Source organism: Poecilia mexicana, unplaced genomic scaffold (assembly GCF_051168715.1).
Source record: "Poecilia mexicana isolate PSO_F unplaced genomic scaffold, ASM5116871v1 scaffold_13, whole genome shotgun sequence".
NCBI classification, from domain to species: Eukaryota; Metazoa; Chordata; class Actinopteri; order Cyprinodontiformes; family Poeciliidae; genus Poecilia; species Poecilia mexicana.
Genome location: NW_028263382.1, coordinates 5254197 through 5272996, shown reverse-complemented (window position 1 = coordinate 5272996; position 18800 = coordinate 5254197). Strand labels below are relative to the sequence as shown.

At 42.5% G+C, this 18800-nt stretch overlaps 2 protein-coding genes across 4 annotated transcripts in view; both read left to right on the top strand.

Annotated features, from left to right (window-relative positions):
• ltbp4 (latent transforming growth factor beta binding protein 4) overlaps positions 1–4425 on the top strand; it is a 43732-nt gene extending 39307 nt beyond the window's left edge. For all 3 annotated transcript variants that reach the window (XM_088011518.1, XM_088011517.1, XM_088011516.1), the window contains 2 exons: positions 222–374; positions 1254–4425. In XM_088011518.1, the coding sequence (XP_087867644.1) occupies positions 222–374; positions 1254–1396 (296 nt within the window). In that variant the 3' untranslated portion in view covers positions 1397–4425. The remainder of the gene's footprint in view (positions 1–221; positions 375–1253) is intronic.
• Positions 4426–12764: 8339 nt separating this feature from the next.
• On the top strand, positions 12765–18764 carry esrrd (estrogen-related receptor delta). Its single transcript, XM_014977062.2, has 8 exons — positions 12765–13824; positions 14608–14827; positions 15021–15156; positions 15817–15933; positions 16576–16671; positions 16752–16913; positions 17051–17323; positions 18526–18764. The coding sequence occupies exons 1-8, from the start codon at positions 13775–13777 to the stop codon at positions 18762–18764; spliced, it is 1293 nt and encodes a 430-aa protein (XP_014832548.2). The 5' UTR covers positions 12765–13774.
• The last annotated feature ends 36 nt before the right edge of the window (positions 18765–18800 follow it).

The window sequence follows — 18800 nt, the reverse complement described above, 5'->3', positions numbered from 1 at the left end:
TAGGCAGCTGTAAATACTTTCTAGATCAGGGACCTGCAGCCTTTACAAACCAAAGAGACATTTCTGCTGTCAGTCCAGCTGAATAAAACTTGTTTAGCGCCGCCGATCTCAAAAAACTGTTTCTATTACTGTTAAAAACATGAATTGTTTCCCCTTTTAGTCTCATTTAAATCCCATTAAAATAAGTTTCTGGGTGTGAATACTTTGTGTCGTTCTTCCAGGGCGCTACGAGACGCACGCCAGCCTGAGTGCCGCCGAGGATTGTGGGATTCTGCATGGCTGTGAGAACGGCCAGTGCATCCGCGTTGCCGAGGGTTACACCTGTGACTGCTACGCAGGCTTCGAGCTGGACCTGACGTCCATGAGCTGCATCGGTACGTACTGCTGCCGCACCACCATGCTGCGCCGCGCCGCCATGCTGCACCACAATGCTGCGCTGCGCCGCCATGCTGCACCACCATGCTGCGCCGCGCCGCCATGCCACACCACAATGCTGCGCTGCGCCGCCATGCTGCACCACCATGCTGCGCCGCGCCGCCATGCTGCACCACAATGCTGCGCTGCGCCGCCATGCTGCACCACCATGCTGCGCCGCCATGCTGCACCACAATGCTGCGCTGCGCCGCCATGCTGCACCACCATGCTGCGCTGCGCTGCCATGCTGCGCCGCCATGCTGCACCACAATGCTGCGCTGCGCCGCCATGCTGCACCACAATGCTGCGCTGCGCCGCCATGCTGCGCCGCCATGCTGCACCACCATGCTGCGCTGCGCCGCCATGCTGCACCACCATGCTGCGCTGCGCCGCCATGCTGCACCACCATGCTGCGCTGCGCCGCCATGCTGCGCCGCGCCGCCATGCTGCACCACCATGCTGCGCTGCGCCGCCATGCTGCGCCGCGCCGCCATGCTGCACCACCATGCTGCGCTGCGCCGCCATGCTGCGCCGCGCCGCCATGCTGCACCACCATGCTGCGCTGCGCCGCCATGCTGCGCCGCGCCGCCATGCTGCACCACCATGCTGCGCTGCGCCGCCATGCTGCGCCGCGCCGCCATGCTGCACCACCATGCTGCGCCGCGCCGCCATGCTGCACCACCATGCTGCGCCGCGCCGCCATGCTGCGCTGCCATCCTGCACCACCATGCTGCGCCGCCATGCTGCGCCGCCATGCTGCGCTGCCATGCTGCGCCGCACCACAATGCTGCGCTGCGCCGCGCCGCCATGCCATTTCTGACTCGCTGTCCGTTTTCCAGACATTAACGAGTGCGAAGACGCTGCTGCGCTGCCGTTCCCATGCGTCAACGCTCGCTGCGTCAACACAGAAGGCTCGTTCCGATGCGTCTGCAGGAGAGGATATGTCATGTCACGCAGACGCAACCACTGCATCGCTGCTTAGACCCGGCGGGACCTGCGACCCGGCCGAACTGCGAGCAGCTCACTGGACTGCCACTCTGTTGTGGAAAATGTATTAATTACATGAGCTAACCTGCAAAAAGCAGGAGTTTTTATAAAATTTTAATTTAAATCATTAGTCGATTCCTTAACAGAACCATGAAGCAGCAGGTTGCTGACCTCTGACCTTTAGCAGGTGGAATGACACTGAACCGAAGTGTTCAGTTCTTTCTGTTTGCACTAAACCGACTGAAGACAGAAGAGCTGATTTAACATCTTCCATGATAAACAGAATCTCATGCTGGTCGTCGTCTAAAGGCTTCTCAACGTTCAGAAAACTTTTCCTTTCCAATCCTGGACAGTTTTATTTATTTCACTGCCAAAAAATAACAAAGATGGAAGAAACGGCTTCAAAACGAGGCTGTCGATGCGTAGAAACATCCACCAAAGTAAAACGTGAAGATTTATCCAGTGAGGAGAAACAGGAGACGTAGCAAACCGGCACCATAAGGAAGGATTTAAAAGCTTTCTGTGGTGAGTCTCAAACAATTCCTGAGACAAAATCTGTTATTCAAACCACTAACATTTAATTTTTTAAGTCAATTTTAGTCCCAATTGTCATTTCCAATAATCTTAAGGATTATCAGGATCCTGAGAGATTTTCCTGCTGTTTGTTCAGGGATCTGAGCCGCTCCGATCTGAAATCAGGGATATTCATCCTATTGGATCATCTTGGCCCGGTATCGCATCATGTGGCGTCAAACGAGAAGGCAGCAGTCTGTTACGTTTAGCCAATCAGAAACACAGAGGAATCGTGCAGTGGCTGTTGGAGATAATCAGAGATCTCTTTGTATCGTTTTTTTATCTTTTAACATAATCCACAACCTATCACCACAGGACCAAACCTGTTATACCTACAAAGTTTTATCGAATTTCTCTCAACTTGTTTGGATTTATCATGTTAACATTTCAAATTTAAAGAAAAGCAGATTAGGAGTGTTGATATACAGCAAAGTCAGCCCTGTGGCCTTTCTACAGTCCAGATTTTAATGAATAAACTTTATTTACTTTCTTACTTACAGATTAAACAAAATTAACGATAATAAATCAGGTTGGTGGTTCAAACCTGCAGGGCTCATAGTTTGTCTTCCTGAGGACATTTATGGGCTGAACGTCAATCATATGAAGCAGATTCAGACTGACGGAGCTGAAGTTTTGCGTCATATAAAGTAATGTTTCCATTTCCTGTTTTAAATTAATTATGTATTTGTAGATCAAACATTTCATCCCAAATGACTGTTTTAGTTTCTAGTCACATGATCCACAGGAAGAGGCTTTGAATGGACCAAATTTAATATTGTTAGCAAGAGAAGTTGATACAAAAAACAAACAATTTTAACAATAGAATTCAAAGCTTCAGATGTTTAATAAAATCTTTACATTTAAGAAAAATTCGTGCAGATGTTAAAGCTTAAGGCAATAAAATATCTTCTAGTTTTTAATCAAATATTTTAATGTTGGATCTGCTCAACCTAAACTTATTTATATAAAAATTAAAGCACTCACTGTTCGCCCTCAACAGTTGGAACATCAGGAAACCAGGTAATGCTAGCAAAGATTTAAATATCAGTTGATATGAAGTCTAGTTGCTAATATTTAATTGTTTCTAAGGTTGTAGTATTTTTTATTTTCAATACACCAAAGTCATTTATTGGTAAGCATTGAGTAGCTAAATATATTTTCTTTAATTTCTACCCGTTAACTTATTAGCTAACAGATAAAACCAGGAAGTATTAACATTAATGAGTTCCTTAGCATTAAATCCTTTCAACTGTAAATAGTTGAAAGGATTGAAATCTTAAGGTTTAAATCAAAGCTGCAGCAGCTGAAATACTTGGGAAAAACATTTAGAGCTCAACCACTAACTATTGAAATGAGCCGTTTGGTTTGTTTGTTAGCGTATAGCTGTTTGGCTATAGTTAGCTCAGATGCTAATAAGCAAGCTAAATGTGTTACTCTCAAAACAATAAACACTTTTGGGCTTGAAAGTTACCTTTGTAAAACCTTTTAAAGGGCTTAAAAATGTGTCATTTTGAATATGATTATTTTTTCTCCTAACAGTTGGCACCAGTGCTAATCAGTTAGCAAGTGTTATTTAATCTAAAACAAATCAAATATTCTAATATGTTCATTCCTTTATTATTCCACTAAGACTATTTTTTTCTGAAAAGTATTTAGTTTCACTGTTGTAGTAGCTACCTGGCTAGCAGCCTCCCGCTTAGTGTCAGCTTTCAGGCCAAAAGCAGAAAGTTGTGACTGAACTCTGTTCACCATGGTGACGTTTCAAAGAGTAAAACATCACAACTTTCAAATCAAATCTGCTCATTTAAGTTGCTGAATTGTAAATAGTTCTTGTTGTTTTTACTAGCTAGCATATTAGCTAGCTTGATTTTAGCCACCTGTGTTTATTTCTAAGTAAATGCAATGCTCTTGGTTTTTGTAGTTACTAATCCAAATATAACCATTTTTACTGTGTATATACTTATTTCATTCATTCTTATTAGCATTTTTAATTAAACTTGTTGTACAGAACTAAATATGAACTGAAATTCCACCAAATATTCAACTTATTTGTTAAATATTTGTATTACATTTTCAGTGGAAAACAGTGAGTGATATTGTTTAATTTCTGTTTTCAGTTGGATTTATGATCAGCTCCTATTTTGATGTGCCTGCAGTATTTTTTCCACAGCAGAAGTTTGAAATGAAAATGAAATGTGTATAAAACTTTCCTTTATGTGATATTATGCTAAATTACGTGTCATAAGCTTTATTTTTCCTCTTCAGCAAATGAAGGTTCAAGTAAAACATGCACTGTATCTGCCAAAGACCAGCTTCCTCACAGTGGCTTTCATAACCAATCTGAAACCATATTTTTGGTTTTTAAATGGTTTTATTTTAAAGATTGATAAAAAAACTTTTTTGTATTATTGTTTCTTTGACAAGGACTGCAAATACATTTGCACACATTAACTCTTAGATGTGTTGTGTTTTTTGTTTTCCTGACCTTTTTAGGAATAAATCAAATTTGCAATATTTTAAAAGAAACTATAAATAAATTACTGTAGGTCCGAAAAAGGGCCTCAGATGTTTGCATCAACGGCTGTTAAAACGTCATAAAAGATCATAAGGCTAATCAGGATGAAAATTACACACAACCAAATTAGTTTGTTTATATTTAAACTTCAACAGCAGGACAGATTGAAAATAGTTGCAGGTTGTATAAAGACAGAAGAACCTTGAAGGAGAGTTGCAAAGCTGAACTTGATTACATAACTAAATATTATTGAAACAGATTTTAATTTACTTTGACAAATAAAATTCTGCCGAGAGTAGTGGTGACGTATTTCCGTTTAAATTTATGCCACATAGATTGGTTCCGGGTTCTGCTGGCTCCTATTGTTTTTAACCACATCTGCAAGATCTGTACCATGAACAAGACGCAAAAGTTAAAATATCTGCGAGCTGCTGGTACAACGACTGAGTTTTGTGGTGTGCCGTTGTTTCCAGTAATTAGCCAGTACCATCCAGTGCTTCGTTTTTTCATTTTCCTGCTGATATCAAGGCGACAGCGGACTGTAGCCAAAACTTAGCCACTACAGCTAACACGCGGTTTGTAGCTGCCTGCTATTTCAAAGCTTGAGGATATTGAAGATCCAGCGTCAGAAATGGGAAGATGGGGGATATAAAGGAAGCTGTACGTGGTTCGTTTAGTGGAATAATTTGTTGGAGGAAAATAATGCCGGAGGAAATCCACTGCAACGGGAACAGGCTGAGGACAGAAGGTCAGTCAGTGTGTGTGTGTGTGTGTGTGTGTGTGTGTTGATGCGTTTGTGTTATACGGATTATGAAATTATTGTTGGGCAGCTGCTTAGCTTTTGTTTATATGACATATATAAAATACATTTAACATGCAGTCGGAGGGTAATTTAAGAACAGCTGAGGGCAGCAACGCCTGAACATTATTCAGTTTTTCTGTTCCACCAACACCGAGCAACACGATCCAAACCACACAGGGAGTCAGTCAGATTAAGGTCCAAAACCTATTAGTGTCACCGATCCACATGAAAAACCCACAGAACAGGTCAGCCTACGAATAGTAAAGAAGGGCATATGTCCCGAATCCCAAAAATATGACATCATACCTTTGCTGTTTGTTTCATAGTTAGAGTGAATTTTAGTTTTTTAATTGGAGCAGATCTATGGTGATCCAGATGCAAAAAAAAGGGTGAAAATCGAACTTTATTGAGTTTTCACAAATCAGAAAAAGGGTTCACAAATCCCAAATATGGTTATAAAGATTCTTCTTGAAGATTTGAAGTGTCTAGGTGTCGTAGTTTTTAAACTAGAGTCGATTAAAGATGCGGAAGGTAGTGAAAAATTAGGAGGAATCGCCCTTTAGCTATTGGAAGCTGGACTAGGAAACCAACTTCAGCTTCGTCTTGGCTGTTTAATCTGTTCTTCTGTTACACAAACGTTATTTCTTCTGAGATTCTGCTTAGACAATGAAGCCATGAAGTTACATCCTCCCACTGCTTTTTATTATTAAAACGGTAAATTTAGGTTTGCCTGGACTTTTATAAACTAAAGCCTCTTATATGCGTCATTTTTCGTATTACTGTTGGTACAGATAATAGGCAAACCCTGTGCTTTGCCTGCTAGTAGTTTAAATTAATTTTAGCTGCACACTTTCAAAAGAATACTGAGATTTTAACATGCATTTTCTAAGCAGTAAATATTTCAGTTCACTTTTACTCAGTAACTTCAGTGTTGTTACACCTCTGAAATATTTTTGCCGTTTCTTTGTGATACCAGAACTGTTTCACTTTAACATTTAATTTCCTGATATTGTCCATTTATTTTCAAGCAAAACTCTGAAAAAGAGCTGAGGGTTTATCAGTTTTGATTATGTTGTGTAGCTAAATATGAACACTTATTAGTTTTTGTTTTTAATTCTTCAGGTTTGCATGGCACCTTGTGATGTGTTTCTGAGCCTTGATTGAGCCGCCGTGCTGATTACCTTTCCAATGGATCCAAGCACCTGGACCTGCTGACCGGTACAGTGTCCGTCAGTCCACGGTCTGCTGGATCATCACAGCTTAGACTAACTTTTTATTTACAGTACTTGGTTAAATTAGGACCTGGAAACTGGAGGACCAGATATACAACAATCTACCTGCAGACTTTGTTGGCTACCCTGGACGGAGCTGAGCCGGTCTTCTTCCGGGCAAGAATGTCAGCATTGATTCATCATGATGCGTTATTTTTCTCTCCAATTAAGAACCATTTTTATAAACCTGTATGCCTTAACCCTCTATGGCATACCGTTGCTCTCGGGTAACAAACCACATTTCTGTACCTCACGTTGCTCCTTTATTTTATTTTTGGGGGGGAATGATTTAAAATACCTCCACACATATTTTTGTCCAAATAAAAGAGGTATTGAGGTTCATGTGACCTTTTATTTAGAAGAGCAGCAGACCTTTTTATGAAGCGGAGGTGCATGCTACACCTTGCCTCCTACTTGTAAGTTATACATCACTTTTCTTCATGTTTAAATTTGGGACACTCTAACTAAAAATATTTTCATATCTGTGAGTATGTAAAGAAGCATTATAGATCATTTCAAGACAATTTTTTATAATTTATATGCTAAAACTGTGTTTTTTTTGTTTGTTGCCTCAGGGCAACATTGCGCATTTAGGGCCCTTTTGCTCAGACAACATTATTCTAATGTGATGATATTCAATTGATTACAAAATAATTATCAGAGCCAATTTTTTTACTTTATTATTGACTAACAGCAACAGGAGATGGATGCAAGATCAAAATGTGCATGGTTCATAAGCTGGGGTCATTCCCAATGAAGACATGAGGATCCACCGTACAACCATTATTTCATTGTTTGTTTATCCTCAAAACTGACTTCAGTCCCAAAGAGTGATAAGCTGGTCATCAATGAACAAATGGCCCCATTCCAAGGCAGGCACAGACTGAAGCAATACCTGCCAAACCCAAAAATATGGGTCTGGAGGGAACTTTGCATGACTGGAGTAGATGGTGATCCTTACAACCTACACAGGGCGAGCCGTACCACCACCAAATCTACCAGATATGGGAGCTGATGGAAATGTTGTCCTTTGCTTGGCTCAAATTCTAACAAAAAATCAGATCTACAAACTCTTATAAAAAAAAGAACCTGCAGCCCTAAGTCCTGTCACTGATGTGAATTTGGTCGCTACAACCCATAGATAATCAGATAAACAGATGGTGATTCCCAGGTACACCAATAATCAGGTGCCAAAAATGTGATACACAGTTTTTTTCACATCAGCAAGCAATTCCTTCCTGGTGTTTAACATATAATGGGGAAAAAGACTGATTTCAACATCCTTAGTGATTCTAACTCTGCCAAGCATACACATGTACAAACACACAAATGCTCGTTTTAGTAATTTGTGCAAATGTACCATTCATTAATGAAAGTTAGTTGTTTATTTTATATTTGGTGAGTTGGAACCATGTCTGATTTATTTTTGTCCAAAAAAAAGTTTTTTATGAATATAGTTTTTGTTTGATTTGTATTTCATTTCTCATAATCACTGTAGAAAACTTGCCGTTTTAGACCCCTTGTAGCGCAATGTTGCCCTGAGGCAACAAACCCAAATCTGGTTCCGGGAGGTGTCAGGGTCCGATTTTATGATTGATATGTAATTAGGGACCAACAAGCTCCCAAAGAATGCAGGAAAATATTTTTTCCCCAAAAAAACAAAAAGTCATGCCATAGAGCACATATGTCAGAGTCAAGGCCCGCGGGCCACATCCGGCCCGCGAGAAGGTTTTTTACGGCCCCTGGGATGATCTTGATTTATTATTAGAACCGGCCCGCAGACCGCAGCAAGCCGGCACCCCGTCTGAAAAAAAAATATCTTCCTTATTTGAACTGTAAGTAGTTCTTTAAATGTTCTGTGAGATGATGTACTTACCCATGTATCCATAACAACCGGAACTTTCAATATCCACCAAGTTATTGCCGAAATATACCGTCTATTAAACGAGTGCCCCCCGGATTAATTACACTCTCTGCAGCTGCAGCTGCGAAGTTACCGTATTAACCCGATACTTGCTGGAAAGTGCAACGTCTCCTCTTTCAGAAACCGTTGGAATTTTTCCACTTAGCGCTACGTGTGGCGGAATTACGGTACTGCAAATTTAGATGTGTCGCCGGCGACACATCTAAATTTGCAGTACCGTAATTCGCCGGCGACACATCTAAATGCCTTGACTCTGACATATGTGGATTAATAGATTTTTGCACTTTATTTTATTGTATTTCAATCCAATTATATTTTAAAAATATTTCAGTTGTGTCTGTTGAAAATTAAAGGTTACTGACAGAGCCATAAGAAAATATTGCTTTATTTATCTGATCATATTGGAATATATTTGTTAGGTTTTCAGTAGGTTCAATTAGATTCACTAGACTATATGCGTCATTTAAAAAAATTTCAATGAACATTCGATCAGTCCGGCCCTCGGCTTGTAGCTAAATTTTTTATTTGGCCCTCCGTCCATTTGACTTTGACACCCCTGCCATAGAGGGTTAAGAGTGGATGTGTCTGAGGATTTTATCACCTTTGTTTTCATGAGACTTGCTAGCATAGCGTTAGCCTGTTAGCTGCAGCCCAGTTGAGTCACTGCAGGTGATTCTCTCGTGCAGTCTGGTTCTAATCTTCCACCTGGATCCATAACCTTAATGCTCATTCTGTTTATGTAGATCTATGTCTCTAAGCCACTTTGAATTATAGGCCAATCCCGCACTCACACCGGCCAGTTTTAAGAGGATTAGCAGGTCCAGGCGCTGCACGGCTGAACCTGTGAGCCAGCGGAATATCAGCTTTCGCTTTCACAGAACAAGCAGCGCTGCTTAAATCTCAGCACACATCCTGTCCAGAACCGCTGCTCAGATGAAAACAGATTGTCACTGGACTCAACGAACAGTAACACTGGATCAGAACAGGCGGTTTGGGTCAAAACTGCACATCCGTCCTGTTCTCCTTAAAGGCAAGTCCCGTCCTTCTCTTCTGAAACTCCAGAACTGGTTCTTAGAAACCCGGAGGAGGCTTTTAATGGACCGAACGGACTCAAACCAGTTTGAAGCCAGGCTTAAAACTGGCCCATCAGTCTTAGGCATCATGTTGTTAGCTTGGGTTTCTCAAGCTAGCAAAGTAAGTCTTAGCTTACTTTCTAAATGGCCGGACCTTCCATACATTGACTAAATCAATAAACCAGTTTATTTTTCTATAACTGTAGTTCCTGCAGAGTGACTAAGGCTACGTTCACCCAGCAGGTCTTGATGCTCAATTTTATTTTTTTTCCCTGGTTGTTCATGTTGCTAATTAAATGCGACTGCATTCATTCCTCTGTGTGATTGGTTTATGCCTCCAAAGTGACCTGCATGTGCAGAAGAAGAACGTAACCATCAACCAGCAGCGCTCTGTTTACGGCAGTAAAGATGGCTGCCGCCATCTGTGGATGGATTTTAAAGTTTAGTCAGGCCAAGTTTGACCGTATTGAACATCCATCCATCCATTTTCTAACACCTGGTCCCTTAGTGGGTCAGGAGGAGCTGCTGCCTCTCCAGCTAATGTTCCGGGTGAGAGGCAGGGTTGCCTGGACGGGTCACCTGGACGGGTCACTTGGACGGGTCACCTGGACGGGTCACTGGACGGGTCACTTGGACGGGTCACCTGGACGGGTCACTGGACGGGTCACTGGATGGGTCACCTGGGTGGGTCACTTGGGTGGGTCGCCAGTCTGTCGCACGTATTGAACATATAAAAGAATAAAGTTATATTCAAATAAAACACATTTAAAACAAAGGAATAATTGTAAAGTATATTTACATGTTCGAAGGAGTGAGTAGAAGTAAAAACCCAGTAAACGACTCTTCATGTGAACTTGGTTTTGACATTCTTTCTCAGTATTTTCTATATTCATATCTAACTACTACAGTAGATCAGAACCAGAGGAAGGAGGCTGATCAAATTCACCACATTTGGCTTCTGGTTCAGAAATGAAAACTGGATAAAACACGATGTGACCGTTCAGACAGCAAACGCTTTGAAATCCATTTAATCCCACATATGGAAGGGAACTGATCCGATTTTTTCATCAGAGGTCGAAGTTGTGTCGGTCAGACTTGAATTATGTTTTTATTTAACCAAATTTAAAAATAAAACATTTTAGATTAGTTTTATTGAAGCAGTGAATCTGTTTCTGATAGGAAATGAGTTTGGACATTAACCAAGGAAAACGATGTCATCAGTCAGTATAAATTTAGACGCCGGTTCTCGGGGTAAACCCGACCCGTTCCAAGATGTCTGCTCGTAGACGCCAACCCCTCTAAAACCATGTTATTAAAAACTGCAACAGCTCTTTTGTTCCAATGACTGAAAACACCAAACGCTGTTATTTACACTCCAGTTCCGAACCGAGCGCGGCTGGAACCGGGTCCGGGTTGCGAAATGTTTGGACCAGGGCAGAGAAATGTTCCAGAGTGGACCTTAAGCCTTGCAGGGATCTGGGTTACCGGGCTGACTCAGAGCCACACTGACCCAGATCTGGCTGATGAAGATGAGGATGAGTGGGTCGGGTGTGCCGGGTCTGAGTCCAGGATATTTTTGCTCAGGTTAGCCTGCTGCTCACTGATTGGCTGCTGAGACAAATCTGTCGCCTCCAAAGTCTCACCTTTCCGGTCCAGACCTGCAGATTCTGATGGTTCAGCTAAAGATCAAACATGGAGGATTAACAGGTTGGGTTTCTGAGCAGCGATGCCATTAAAGGCCGACTAGACGCCATGAATTTAATCAGAAAACGATGATTTCACTCAATGGAGACTTGGACTGGAACGAACGACTGACTTGATGTGGGACTAGTCTGAGAGAAAACGTCCAAACGGAGAACCTCACTGACCAGGTGGAGCAGAAATCCTTCCTGACGAGGTTTCACAAACACCTGAAGGAGATTCATTCATTCATTCATTCATTCATTCATTCATTCATTCATTCATTCATTCATTCATTCATTCATTCAGACACTAAACCTTTTATTCTCTGGTTTTATTTTTACTGCTGCTTTGGTTTATTAGTTATAATCAGATGAATTTCAGGACGCTTTGTGTTTCCTCCTCGTGGCTCTTGGTGATTTTGTCACCGTCTTCAGATGAAAGAATCAAATTGACTCTTTAAATGATTTATATTAATTCAGATTAACACTATGAAGAGCTGCCACTTGCATCTGCTGATGTTCTATGATAGTTTTGCTTGGAACGGGTACGGCGTCGGGTCGGACGGCTTCGTGTCCCGGTCAGATGGACGGACAGGCGGTCCAGTTACGCAGCTCTTATGAAACCGCAGATGTAGGTGAGGCTGATCCGAGAGCGTCTGAGCGTAAGATTAGGACTGACTGTTTGTCTCTCACCTGCTGCAGGAACTGCAGCCTCAGCAGCTCCTGGTTTCACTGGGAACGCCGGCGGTTCTTAAAGGTCTGAGATTGGACCTGATGCCACGATTTACCAGATTTTACTTTCAAGATCAAAGTTGATGCTCTACTGGACAGAAAAATGACAGAAATTTAGAGTTTAGACCCTAAAAGTGTCCAAATGTGGTTTTTCTAACAAACGTCAACACTATCTGACAAACTCCTAAAACCACCTGAGGTCAAAGGTCAAGCTGCGACAGGAAGCTGGAGTCCAAAATCAAACTTACTTCTCCTGATCCCGTTCAGATATTAGACGTTTTTCTGCCATCCCATAATAATTTAGAACCCAAACATTATATACAAGTAAGAGTAGAACTACTTCAACTTATTTTTACTCAAGTAACAGTAGAAAATATTTGGCGAAAAGTCGACTCAAGTACTGAGTAACTGATCAAATTATCAATCAATTAATATTTAAAAATTACATAATCAGACGAACCAAAATATAAAGTTAAGTTGAAATGTTGGTATTTTAAGGACCAAAATGACAATAATTCATATAACAAAAAATAAAATCAGGCAGAAGAAATTTTTTCCAAATCAGTTTCATTCAATAAAAAACTTCTGAAACTTTAACAGAAACTGCAGGTGAGTCTGTCTGGTGGATTTTATAAAAACATGTTTTTTAGTGGGAAGAAAATCCAGAAATTTATTCAAGTAAGAGTAAAAATACTTCATAATAAAATTACTCACGTAAAAATTAAAAGTACAGCTTAGTAAAAATACAAAAAAGTTACTCAAGTAAATGTAATTGAGTAAACGTAACTAGTTGCTACCAAACTGGTGATTGCATTGCTATATTGTTACCACTAGAGGGCAGACTGAACCAGATATCGTTTCAGTGAACTTAAACAGTGACGTAGCAACTTTATCGATATATTAAGTGACTTTTTAGGCCCTATAGCGACGTTTTTGCACAAAAGCGAAAAATCTACCAACTTTTTTGTATTACTGGATACTTTAATGGTGACAACACGTGAACACGTCGATGGTTATAGCGACAGTCCTGAGTTAGCAGGCAGTGCTACCATTAGCCGCTCCCGCTTCCTAATTATCAACCAAACTAAAAATAAATAAATAAAATAAAAAACATCAACCAAACTGGACCAGAGAAACCGAGAGGAGCAGACACGCTTCTTCCCACAGAGGTAGGGCTTTGACGGTGGGGTAAAATATAGCAGAATTAAACGAATTTGCATGAAAATGCAACAATTTGCACTGAAACATAAAAATGGGCCTTGAAGAACAATTTAGACAGTTGGTAAAAACTGTTGCTTTGAGGTTCAGCTGCTCTGGTGGCGGGTTAATAATGTAGCAGGTGTTGAATTGGACTCGTTGGTTTTTCTCTGGGGTCCGTTTTAAATGCTATTAATTCCTCCTTCAAATATAAATTACACACATCTTACTGTAAAATGTAACCGTGTTTTCTGAAATAATTATTGTGTATTAATATTATTTAAAAATGTTTGTGTCCAGGACCTCGGAGTGTTTTTGTTTTTTTTAAAACGATGACGTTGTAAATCTTTTTTATCGTTTATTGTCTGAATTTTCCTCCAGCTCATTTTTCCTTCAGTGATTAATTTTTGGATGTTATTGAAGCGCAGAAGGTGAACTCTGACCTCGGCGGTCATGGCCTACATCTGTCACTGTCCCGATCAATGGAGATGACCAGAGAAGGCTTCTGGGATCTGATTGGCTGAGGCTGCAGGCCCCGCCCCCTGCCGCCTCCGGATAAAAGAGTTCGCCCCGGGCGGCTCCACATGTGGCCGCAGACCCGAACATGGCCAGGATGGAGCTGAAGGACTTTGGACGCTTCCTCGGTTCACCATGGTGAGTTCAATGATCCTCTGGAAACTGGAGATCTGCAGCTTTAGAGACTTAAACAACCCAGAGACAAGAAAACGGAATATTTACTGAACTCTAAAGTCTTTCAGAACAGAGAGCAGATCTGCAGAAAAACAGTAAAACATGCAGCTAACAGGCTGTTGAACGTTACCATGACAACAACTTTGAGGCCTGCAGGCGGCCATGAAATATAAAAATGAATGTAAATATTTCAGAGCGATTGTAGATTCTGAACTTTTTGATATCAAGACGTCTGCAGTTGGACAGAAACAATCATGATTTACTGTAAAACAATAAAAACGTTAATCCATCACAAATTTATTACATGAATGCAAAAACAACAGAACTAATTTATTTATGTGGCTCAAATGTTTGGAAATATAAACATTAGTGATTGTAAACATTAATAAAATGCAAAGAAGTTTCTAAGTTTTGCTTTTCTTGTCAGATTTTTCCTTTTTGTTTGCTGGTTCTGACCCGGTTTTCATGTCTGTTTAATAAAACACAGAAATAAATAAGAAAGCAGTTAGAAATGCAATAAACTCATTAATTTAGATAAAGTTATGTTTAAAGGTGTGCAGATAAATATAAGGATAAATGAACTTTATTTTTAAGGAGCGTTCCTCGGTGTGGCCCTCCTGGGTTTCCATAGATGCAGCATCTGAACGTTTATTGAATCATTTTTCTCTTTTCTTTACATCAAATACAAATAAAGTTTTTTATTTTCTCCTCTTTTACTTCCTGTTTCATCTCTCACCTTCCTCCCAGCCCCCTGGGCTCTTCCTCCTCTTCCTCCTCCTCCCAGTCCCCCCCCTCCTGTTTCCGGGGCCCCCCTCTCTGCTCCTCTCCGCCGCTCTTCCTCCTCTCCAGCCCAGCCTCCTCTTCCTCCTGCGGGGACCAGACTCCTGACTCTCCAGCAGGTTGCAGTTCCAGCGGAAGTCCTGCAGGGGGCGCCGTGGAGTTTCAGTCGGACTGTTTTTCAGTGAAGGTAGAAACTGTTTCCTGTTGCTCCATCGGGACTAAAACATTTTCCGGTTCTGCTGAAGCTCCTTAATCCAGATTAGATTCAGGGATTATTCGTTTTCATATCTACAGATGTACTGTGATGTATAATAGGATCTAAAAGGAGACGGGAGCGTCTTCCAGGCTTCATGTTGGGTCTACCTGGTGTTCTCCGGCAGGTGGACTGCCGGGCCCCGATGGGCCCCATGGGGCCCAAACGGCTCTGTCTGGTCTGCGGAGACTTTGCCTCTGGTTATCATTACGGGGTGGCGTCCTGCGAGGCCTGCAAGGCCTTCTTCAAGAGGACCATCCAAGGTGACCTTCATCATCCTCATCAGCAGCAGAGAATAATGTGGAACTAAAATATGCCAGGAGATTATTAACCAATAATTATTTAAAATTATTCATTTTTAAGATAATTGAATATAAAATCTGTTTAATCAGTTTGTTATTTATAGCAAAAATGATGAAAAAATAAAGTTACCAGCTTTTGACAATAACATTGTATTTTATATCAGTTTACATTAAATTTTTGTGTCTACGTATTTATATCTGGTCTTATTTTTTAGAGGCACCTCTGGTGTCCCATAAATTTCGAGATTTTTGGGAAAAAATAAATAAAACTTTTTTTTCTCCTTAGTAGAAAACCTTTTTTATGCCGACTACTGTAAAAAATTACTTTGACAGAAAAACAGTGAGTTAAATGAAAATATTTTAAACAATATGTGATCCTCTCTAGTTACAGAAAAACCACCGTCCCCTTTAAAAATGGTTTCAGTCAAACCGTACAGAAACCTTCCTCAATAAAGAAATGCAGTAGAGCCCAATAAATACCTAAACAGTAATAAAAAATAAAACATCAGCTAAGATTTCCACTGGCTCAATCGGATCACTGGTAAAAACTCAACACCCATCAGAAAACAGGAGCATCTTTTTGTTCGCTGCTGACGCGTTTCCTGTTTTCTGGTTACCAAGGCAACATCGAGTACAGCTGCCCGGTGACGAACGAGTGTGAGATCACAAAGCGGAGGAGGAAAGCCTGCCAGGCGTGCCGCTTCCAGAAGTGTCTGCAGGCCGGGATGATGCGGGAAGGTAGGATGGGACCCGGTTCGGCCGCTTGATAGTCGGGCTCAAGGATAATATTAGAAAGGCTTTGGTACCAGCTAGTGGTCGGAGTGTGAACTGCACCAGGTTCATAGATCCATACGCTTTTAATCTGACTGATAAACTGAAAGTGTTGTGTAATAAAAATTCATTTTCTAAATGTTTCTTCAGCTGATTTCCCCCAGTCAGCTGCATCCAAACACGGTGATGATGAAAAAGCTGCTCAGAAACCAGTTTATTCAGTTTCAAAGGCCTGTTTGACCACAAGCAGCAGCATTAAAGCAAACATATTAAGATAAAGAGTTTTCCTTAAGTGCCTGGCATTGCTAATTAGCATCATACCTCAGCTTTCACTAACTGTCAACACAACTTTCAAATGTACATCCTCTGATTAATTTAACATCTAGCTGACAGAAAAAAAAACATTTTTGTACAACTGAATCTAAATTCAGGCTTTAAGGTCAAAGTTTACATCCTGTTAAAAGAGCAGCTTTTAGGAAACTTTAATGGGACTGAAAAGAAACATCTGTGGAAGGACAAATTAAAATGTTAATAAGGAGACAAATCAATCCAAGATCCAAGTTTTTCACATCAGGAACTGGAGTTCTCAAACAGTGTTTGTGTGTTCAGGGGTGCGTTTGGACCGGGTCAGAGGAGGCCGGCAGAAGTACCGGAGGCGGGTGGAGACAGGCGGTAAAGCTCCGTTCAGCCTGGCACTCGGCTCCAGTGAGTTCCCCGACGTTCCCTCTGAAGGCTCCCAGTCCACCCAGACTTCCCAGTCTGACGGTCCCATCCGTCTGTTTCAGGGAACAAGCTGATCTCCCATTTGCTGCTGACAGAGCCCGCCCCGCTGGCAGCCAATCAGGACGACTCGACCGACGACGGCAGCCTGCGGACCCTCCTGACCCTCTGTGACCTTCTGAACCGGGAGCTGCTGGTTCTGATTGGCTGGGCCAAGCAGATCCCAGGTAAACAGGGTCCTAAAACAGTTTCACATTACTGAACAACCAAGATGGCTTCCGGTAGAAGAGATTAAATTCTGGAAGACCAGCGTCTCAAACCGATCCATCTGATGCCTCGCTGCTCCACTCTCACTCCCTGCCAGGTTTCTCTGAGCTCTCATTGGTGGAGCAGATGTCGCTGCTGCAGAGCGGCTGGATGGAGGCGCTGCTGGTGGGCGTGGCCTGGCGCTCACAGGGCAGGGTGGGGGGGGAGCTTGTGTTTGCGGGGAACCTGCGCCTGGACGAGGCTCAGTGCCGGGCCGCCGGCCTGGCTGGTGTGTACCAGGAAGTGCGCCACCTGGCGGCCAGGTACCGGGCGATGAAGATGAGCCCAGAGGAGGCGGTGATGCTGAAGGCCATGGCGCTCACCAACTCAGGTACAAACATTTAGATGGCATGATGCTGCCATTAGGCTCTGCAGAAACACTGAGAGTTGATCTAATGACCTGAAACACTTCTAATGGTGGAACACATCACTAACATGATGACCTGCCTGACTCAACCTACTAACACTGAACAGCTACAGTGCAGGAAAAGGGACAAAATTCAAGCTGTTGAGCAGAAACTAGCCTCTCTGCTGCCACCTACAGGCAGAAAAAACACCTGCAGATTCCTGGGGATCCCAGAAGTTTTCAGATACTTAAAAGACGTTCAAGACGAGTCGGTATTAGAACCAGAACATCAGAACCAGAAGCACAACCTGGTAGTGCTTCTGGACAGAACCTATTGATATGAACAGAACCAATCCTACCTGGAAGCAACTCTGTAGTGGAAACAAGAAGTTTTCCAAACAAAGTTACAGAACAAAATGTTTCCATAATAACTGGATCCCAGTGAAACAACCAGCAGAACCATCAATCAAAGCAAACTGGACTTTAACAGCATTCATTGGTTTCCGTTTCTCACTTCCCTCCGAGTCACCATAGCAACCAGTGACTCAGCATTTCCTGTATCTGCTGACTTATTTCATGACTCGGCAGATTCTTTTGGAATTTTTCTGAGATCCAATATGGCCGCTCCGCTCATCGACAGCAACAAGCTGCGGAGGAAACGTTTATTTTACAGGAATCAATGTTGCATTTAGCGCCGGCAACTCTGACCTGAACAACAGATGAAAACTGAAGAGTTCAGTTAACATAACATTCATCAGAGTTACTACGCTGACTGGCAGCCTGAGCTGGCCGAATACTTTGGGTCAGCTGAGCTTGTTGTGAATGTGCTGTATAAATAAACTTTGACTTGATAAAGAAATGGCCACTATAAACAGGGATATGTTCATAAAAAAGCTGTTTTGTGATCAGATTGCAGTAACACCCCATGACCAGCAGGAGGCGGTGGTGTATCTAATGAGCGATGAACGTTACCATGAATTGATTTAAATGAGAGGGAAGCGCGGCTGGGGGCCGCAGTGAGGGGCCACAGAGGGACAGATTAATCCGCAGCGAGGCGCCAATCAATAACTGATGATCACGATCAGCTGGCTCTCTGTAGCTCTCACAGCAGTAGTGGCTCCCCTGTTTGCCTCGGCCTTAATTTGTTGGGTTTGTGCAGTAACTGACCTCTGACCTCTGCCCCTCAGATGCCGAGTTGCCAGACTCTCCAGACTCGCTGCAGCGGCTCCAGGACGGCCTCCAGGAGGCGCTGCAGGACTACGAGTGTTCCCGCGGGGAGCCGCACCGGGCGGGCCGGCTGCTGATGAGCCTCCCGCTGCTGCGGCAGAGCGCCGCCCGCGCCGCGGAGGCCTTCCGGCGGCTGCACCGCCAGCACCGCGTCCCCATCCACAAACTGCTGCTGGAGATGCTGAACGCCAAGAGCTGAGCAGCTTCTCTTCACAAACCATTCTGGTTCTGTCCT

What these genes read in the sequence shown, in the direction of transcription:
- esrrd (XM_014977062.2), top strand. Translation starts at nt 13,775, where the DNA reads ATGGCCAGGATGGAGCTGAAGGACTTTGGACGCTTCCTCGGTTCACCA. An exon ending in CGGACTGTTTTTCAGTGAAG is followed by an intron (nt 14,828 to 15,020) that starts GTAGAAACTGTT and finishes GTTCTCCGGCAG; the next exon opens with GTGGACTGCCGGGCCCCGAT. An exon ending in CATGGCGCTCACCAACTCAG is followed by an intron (nt 17,324 to 18,525) that starts GTACAAACATTT and finishes TCTGCCCCTCAG; the next exon opens with ATGCCGAGTTGCCAGACTCT.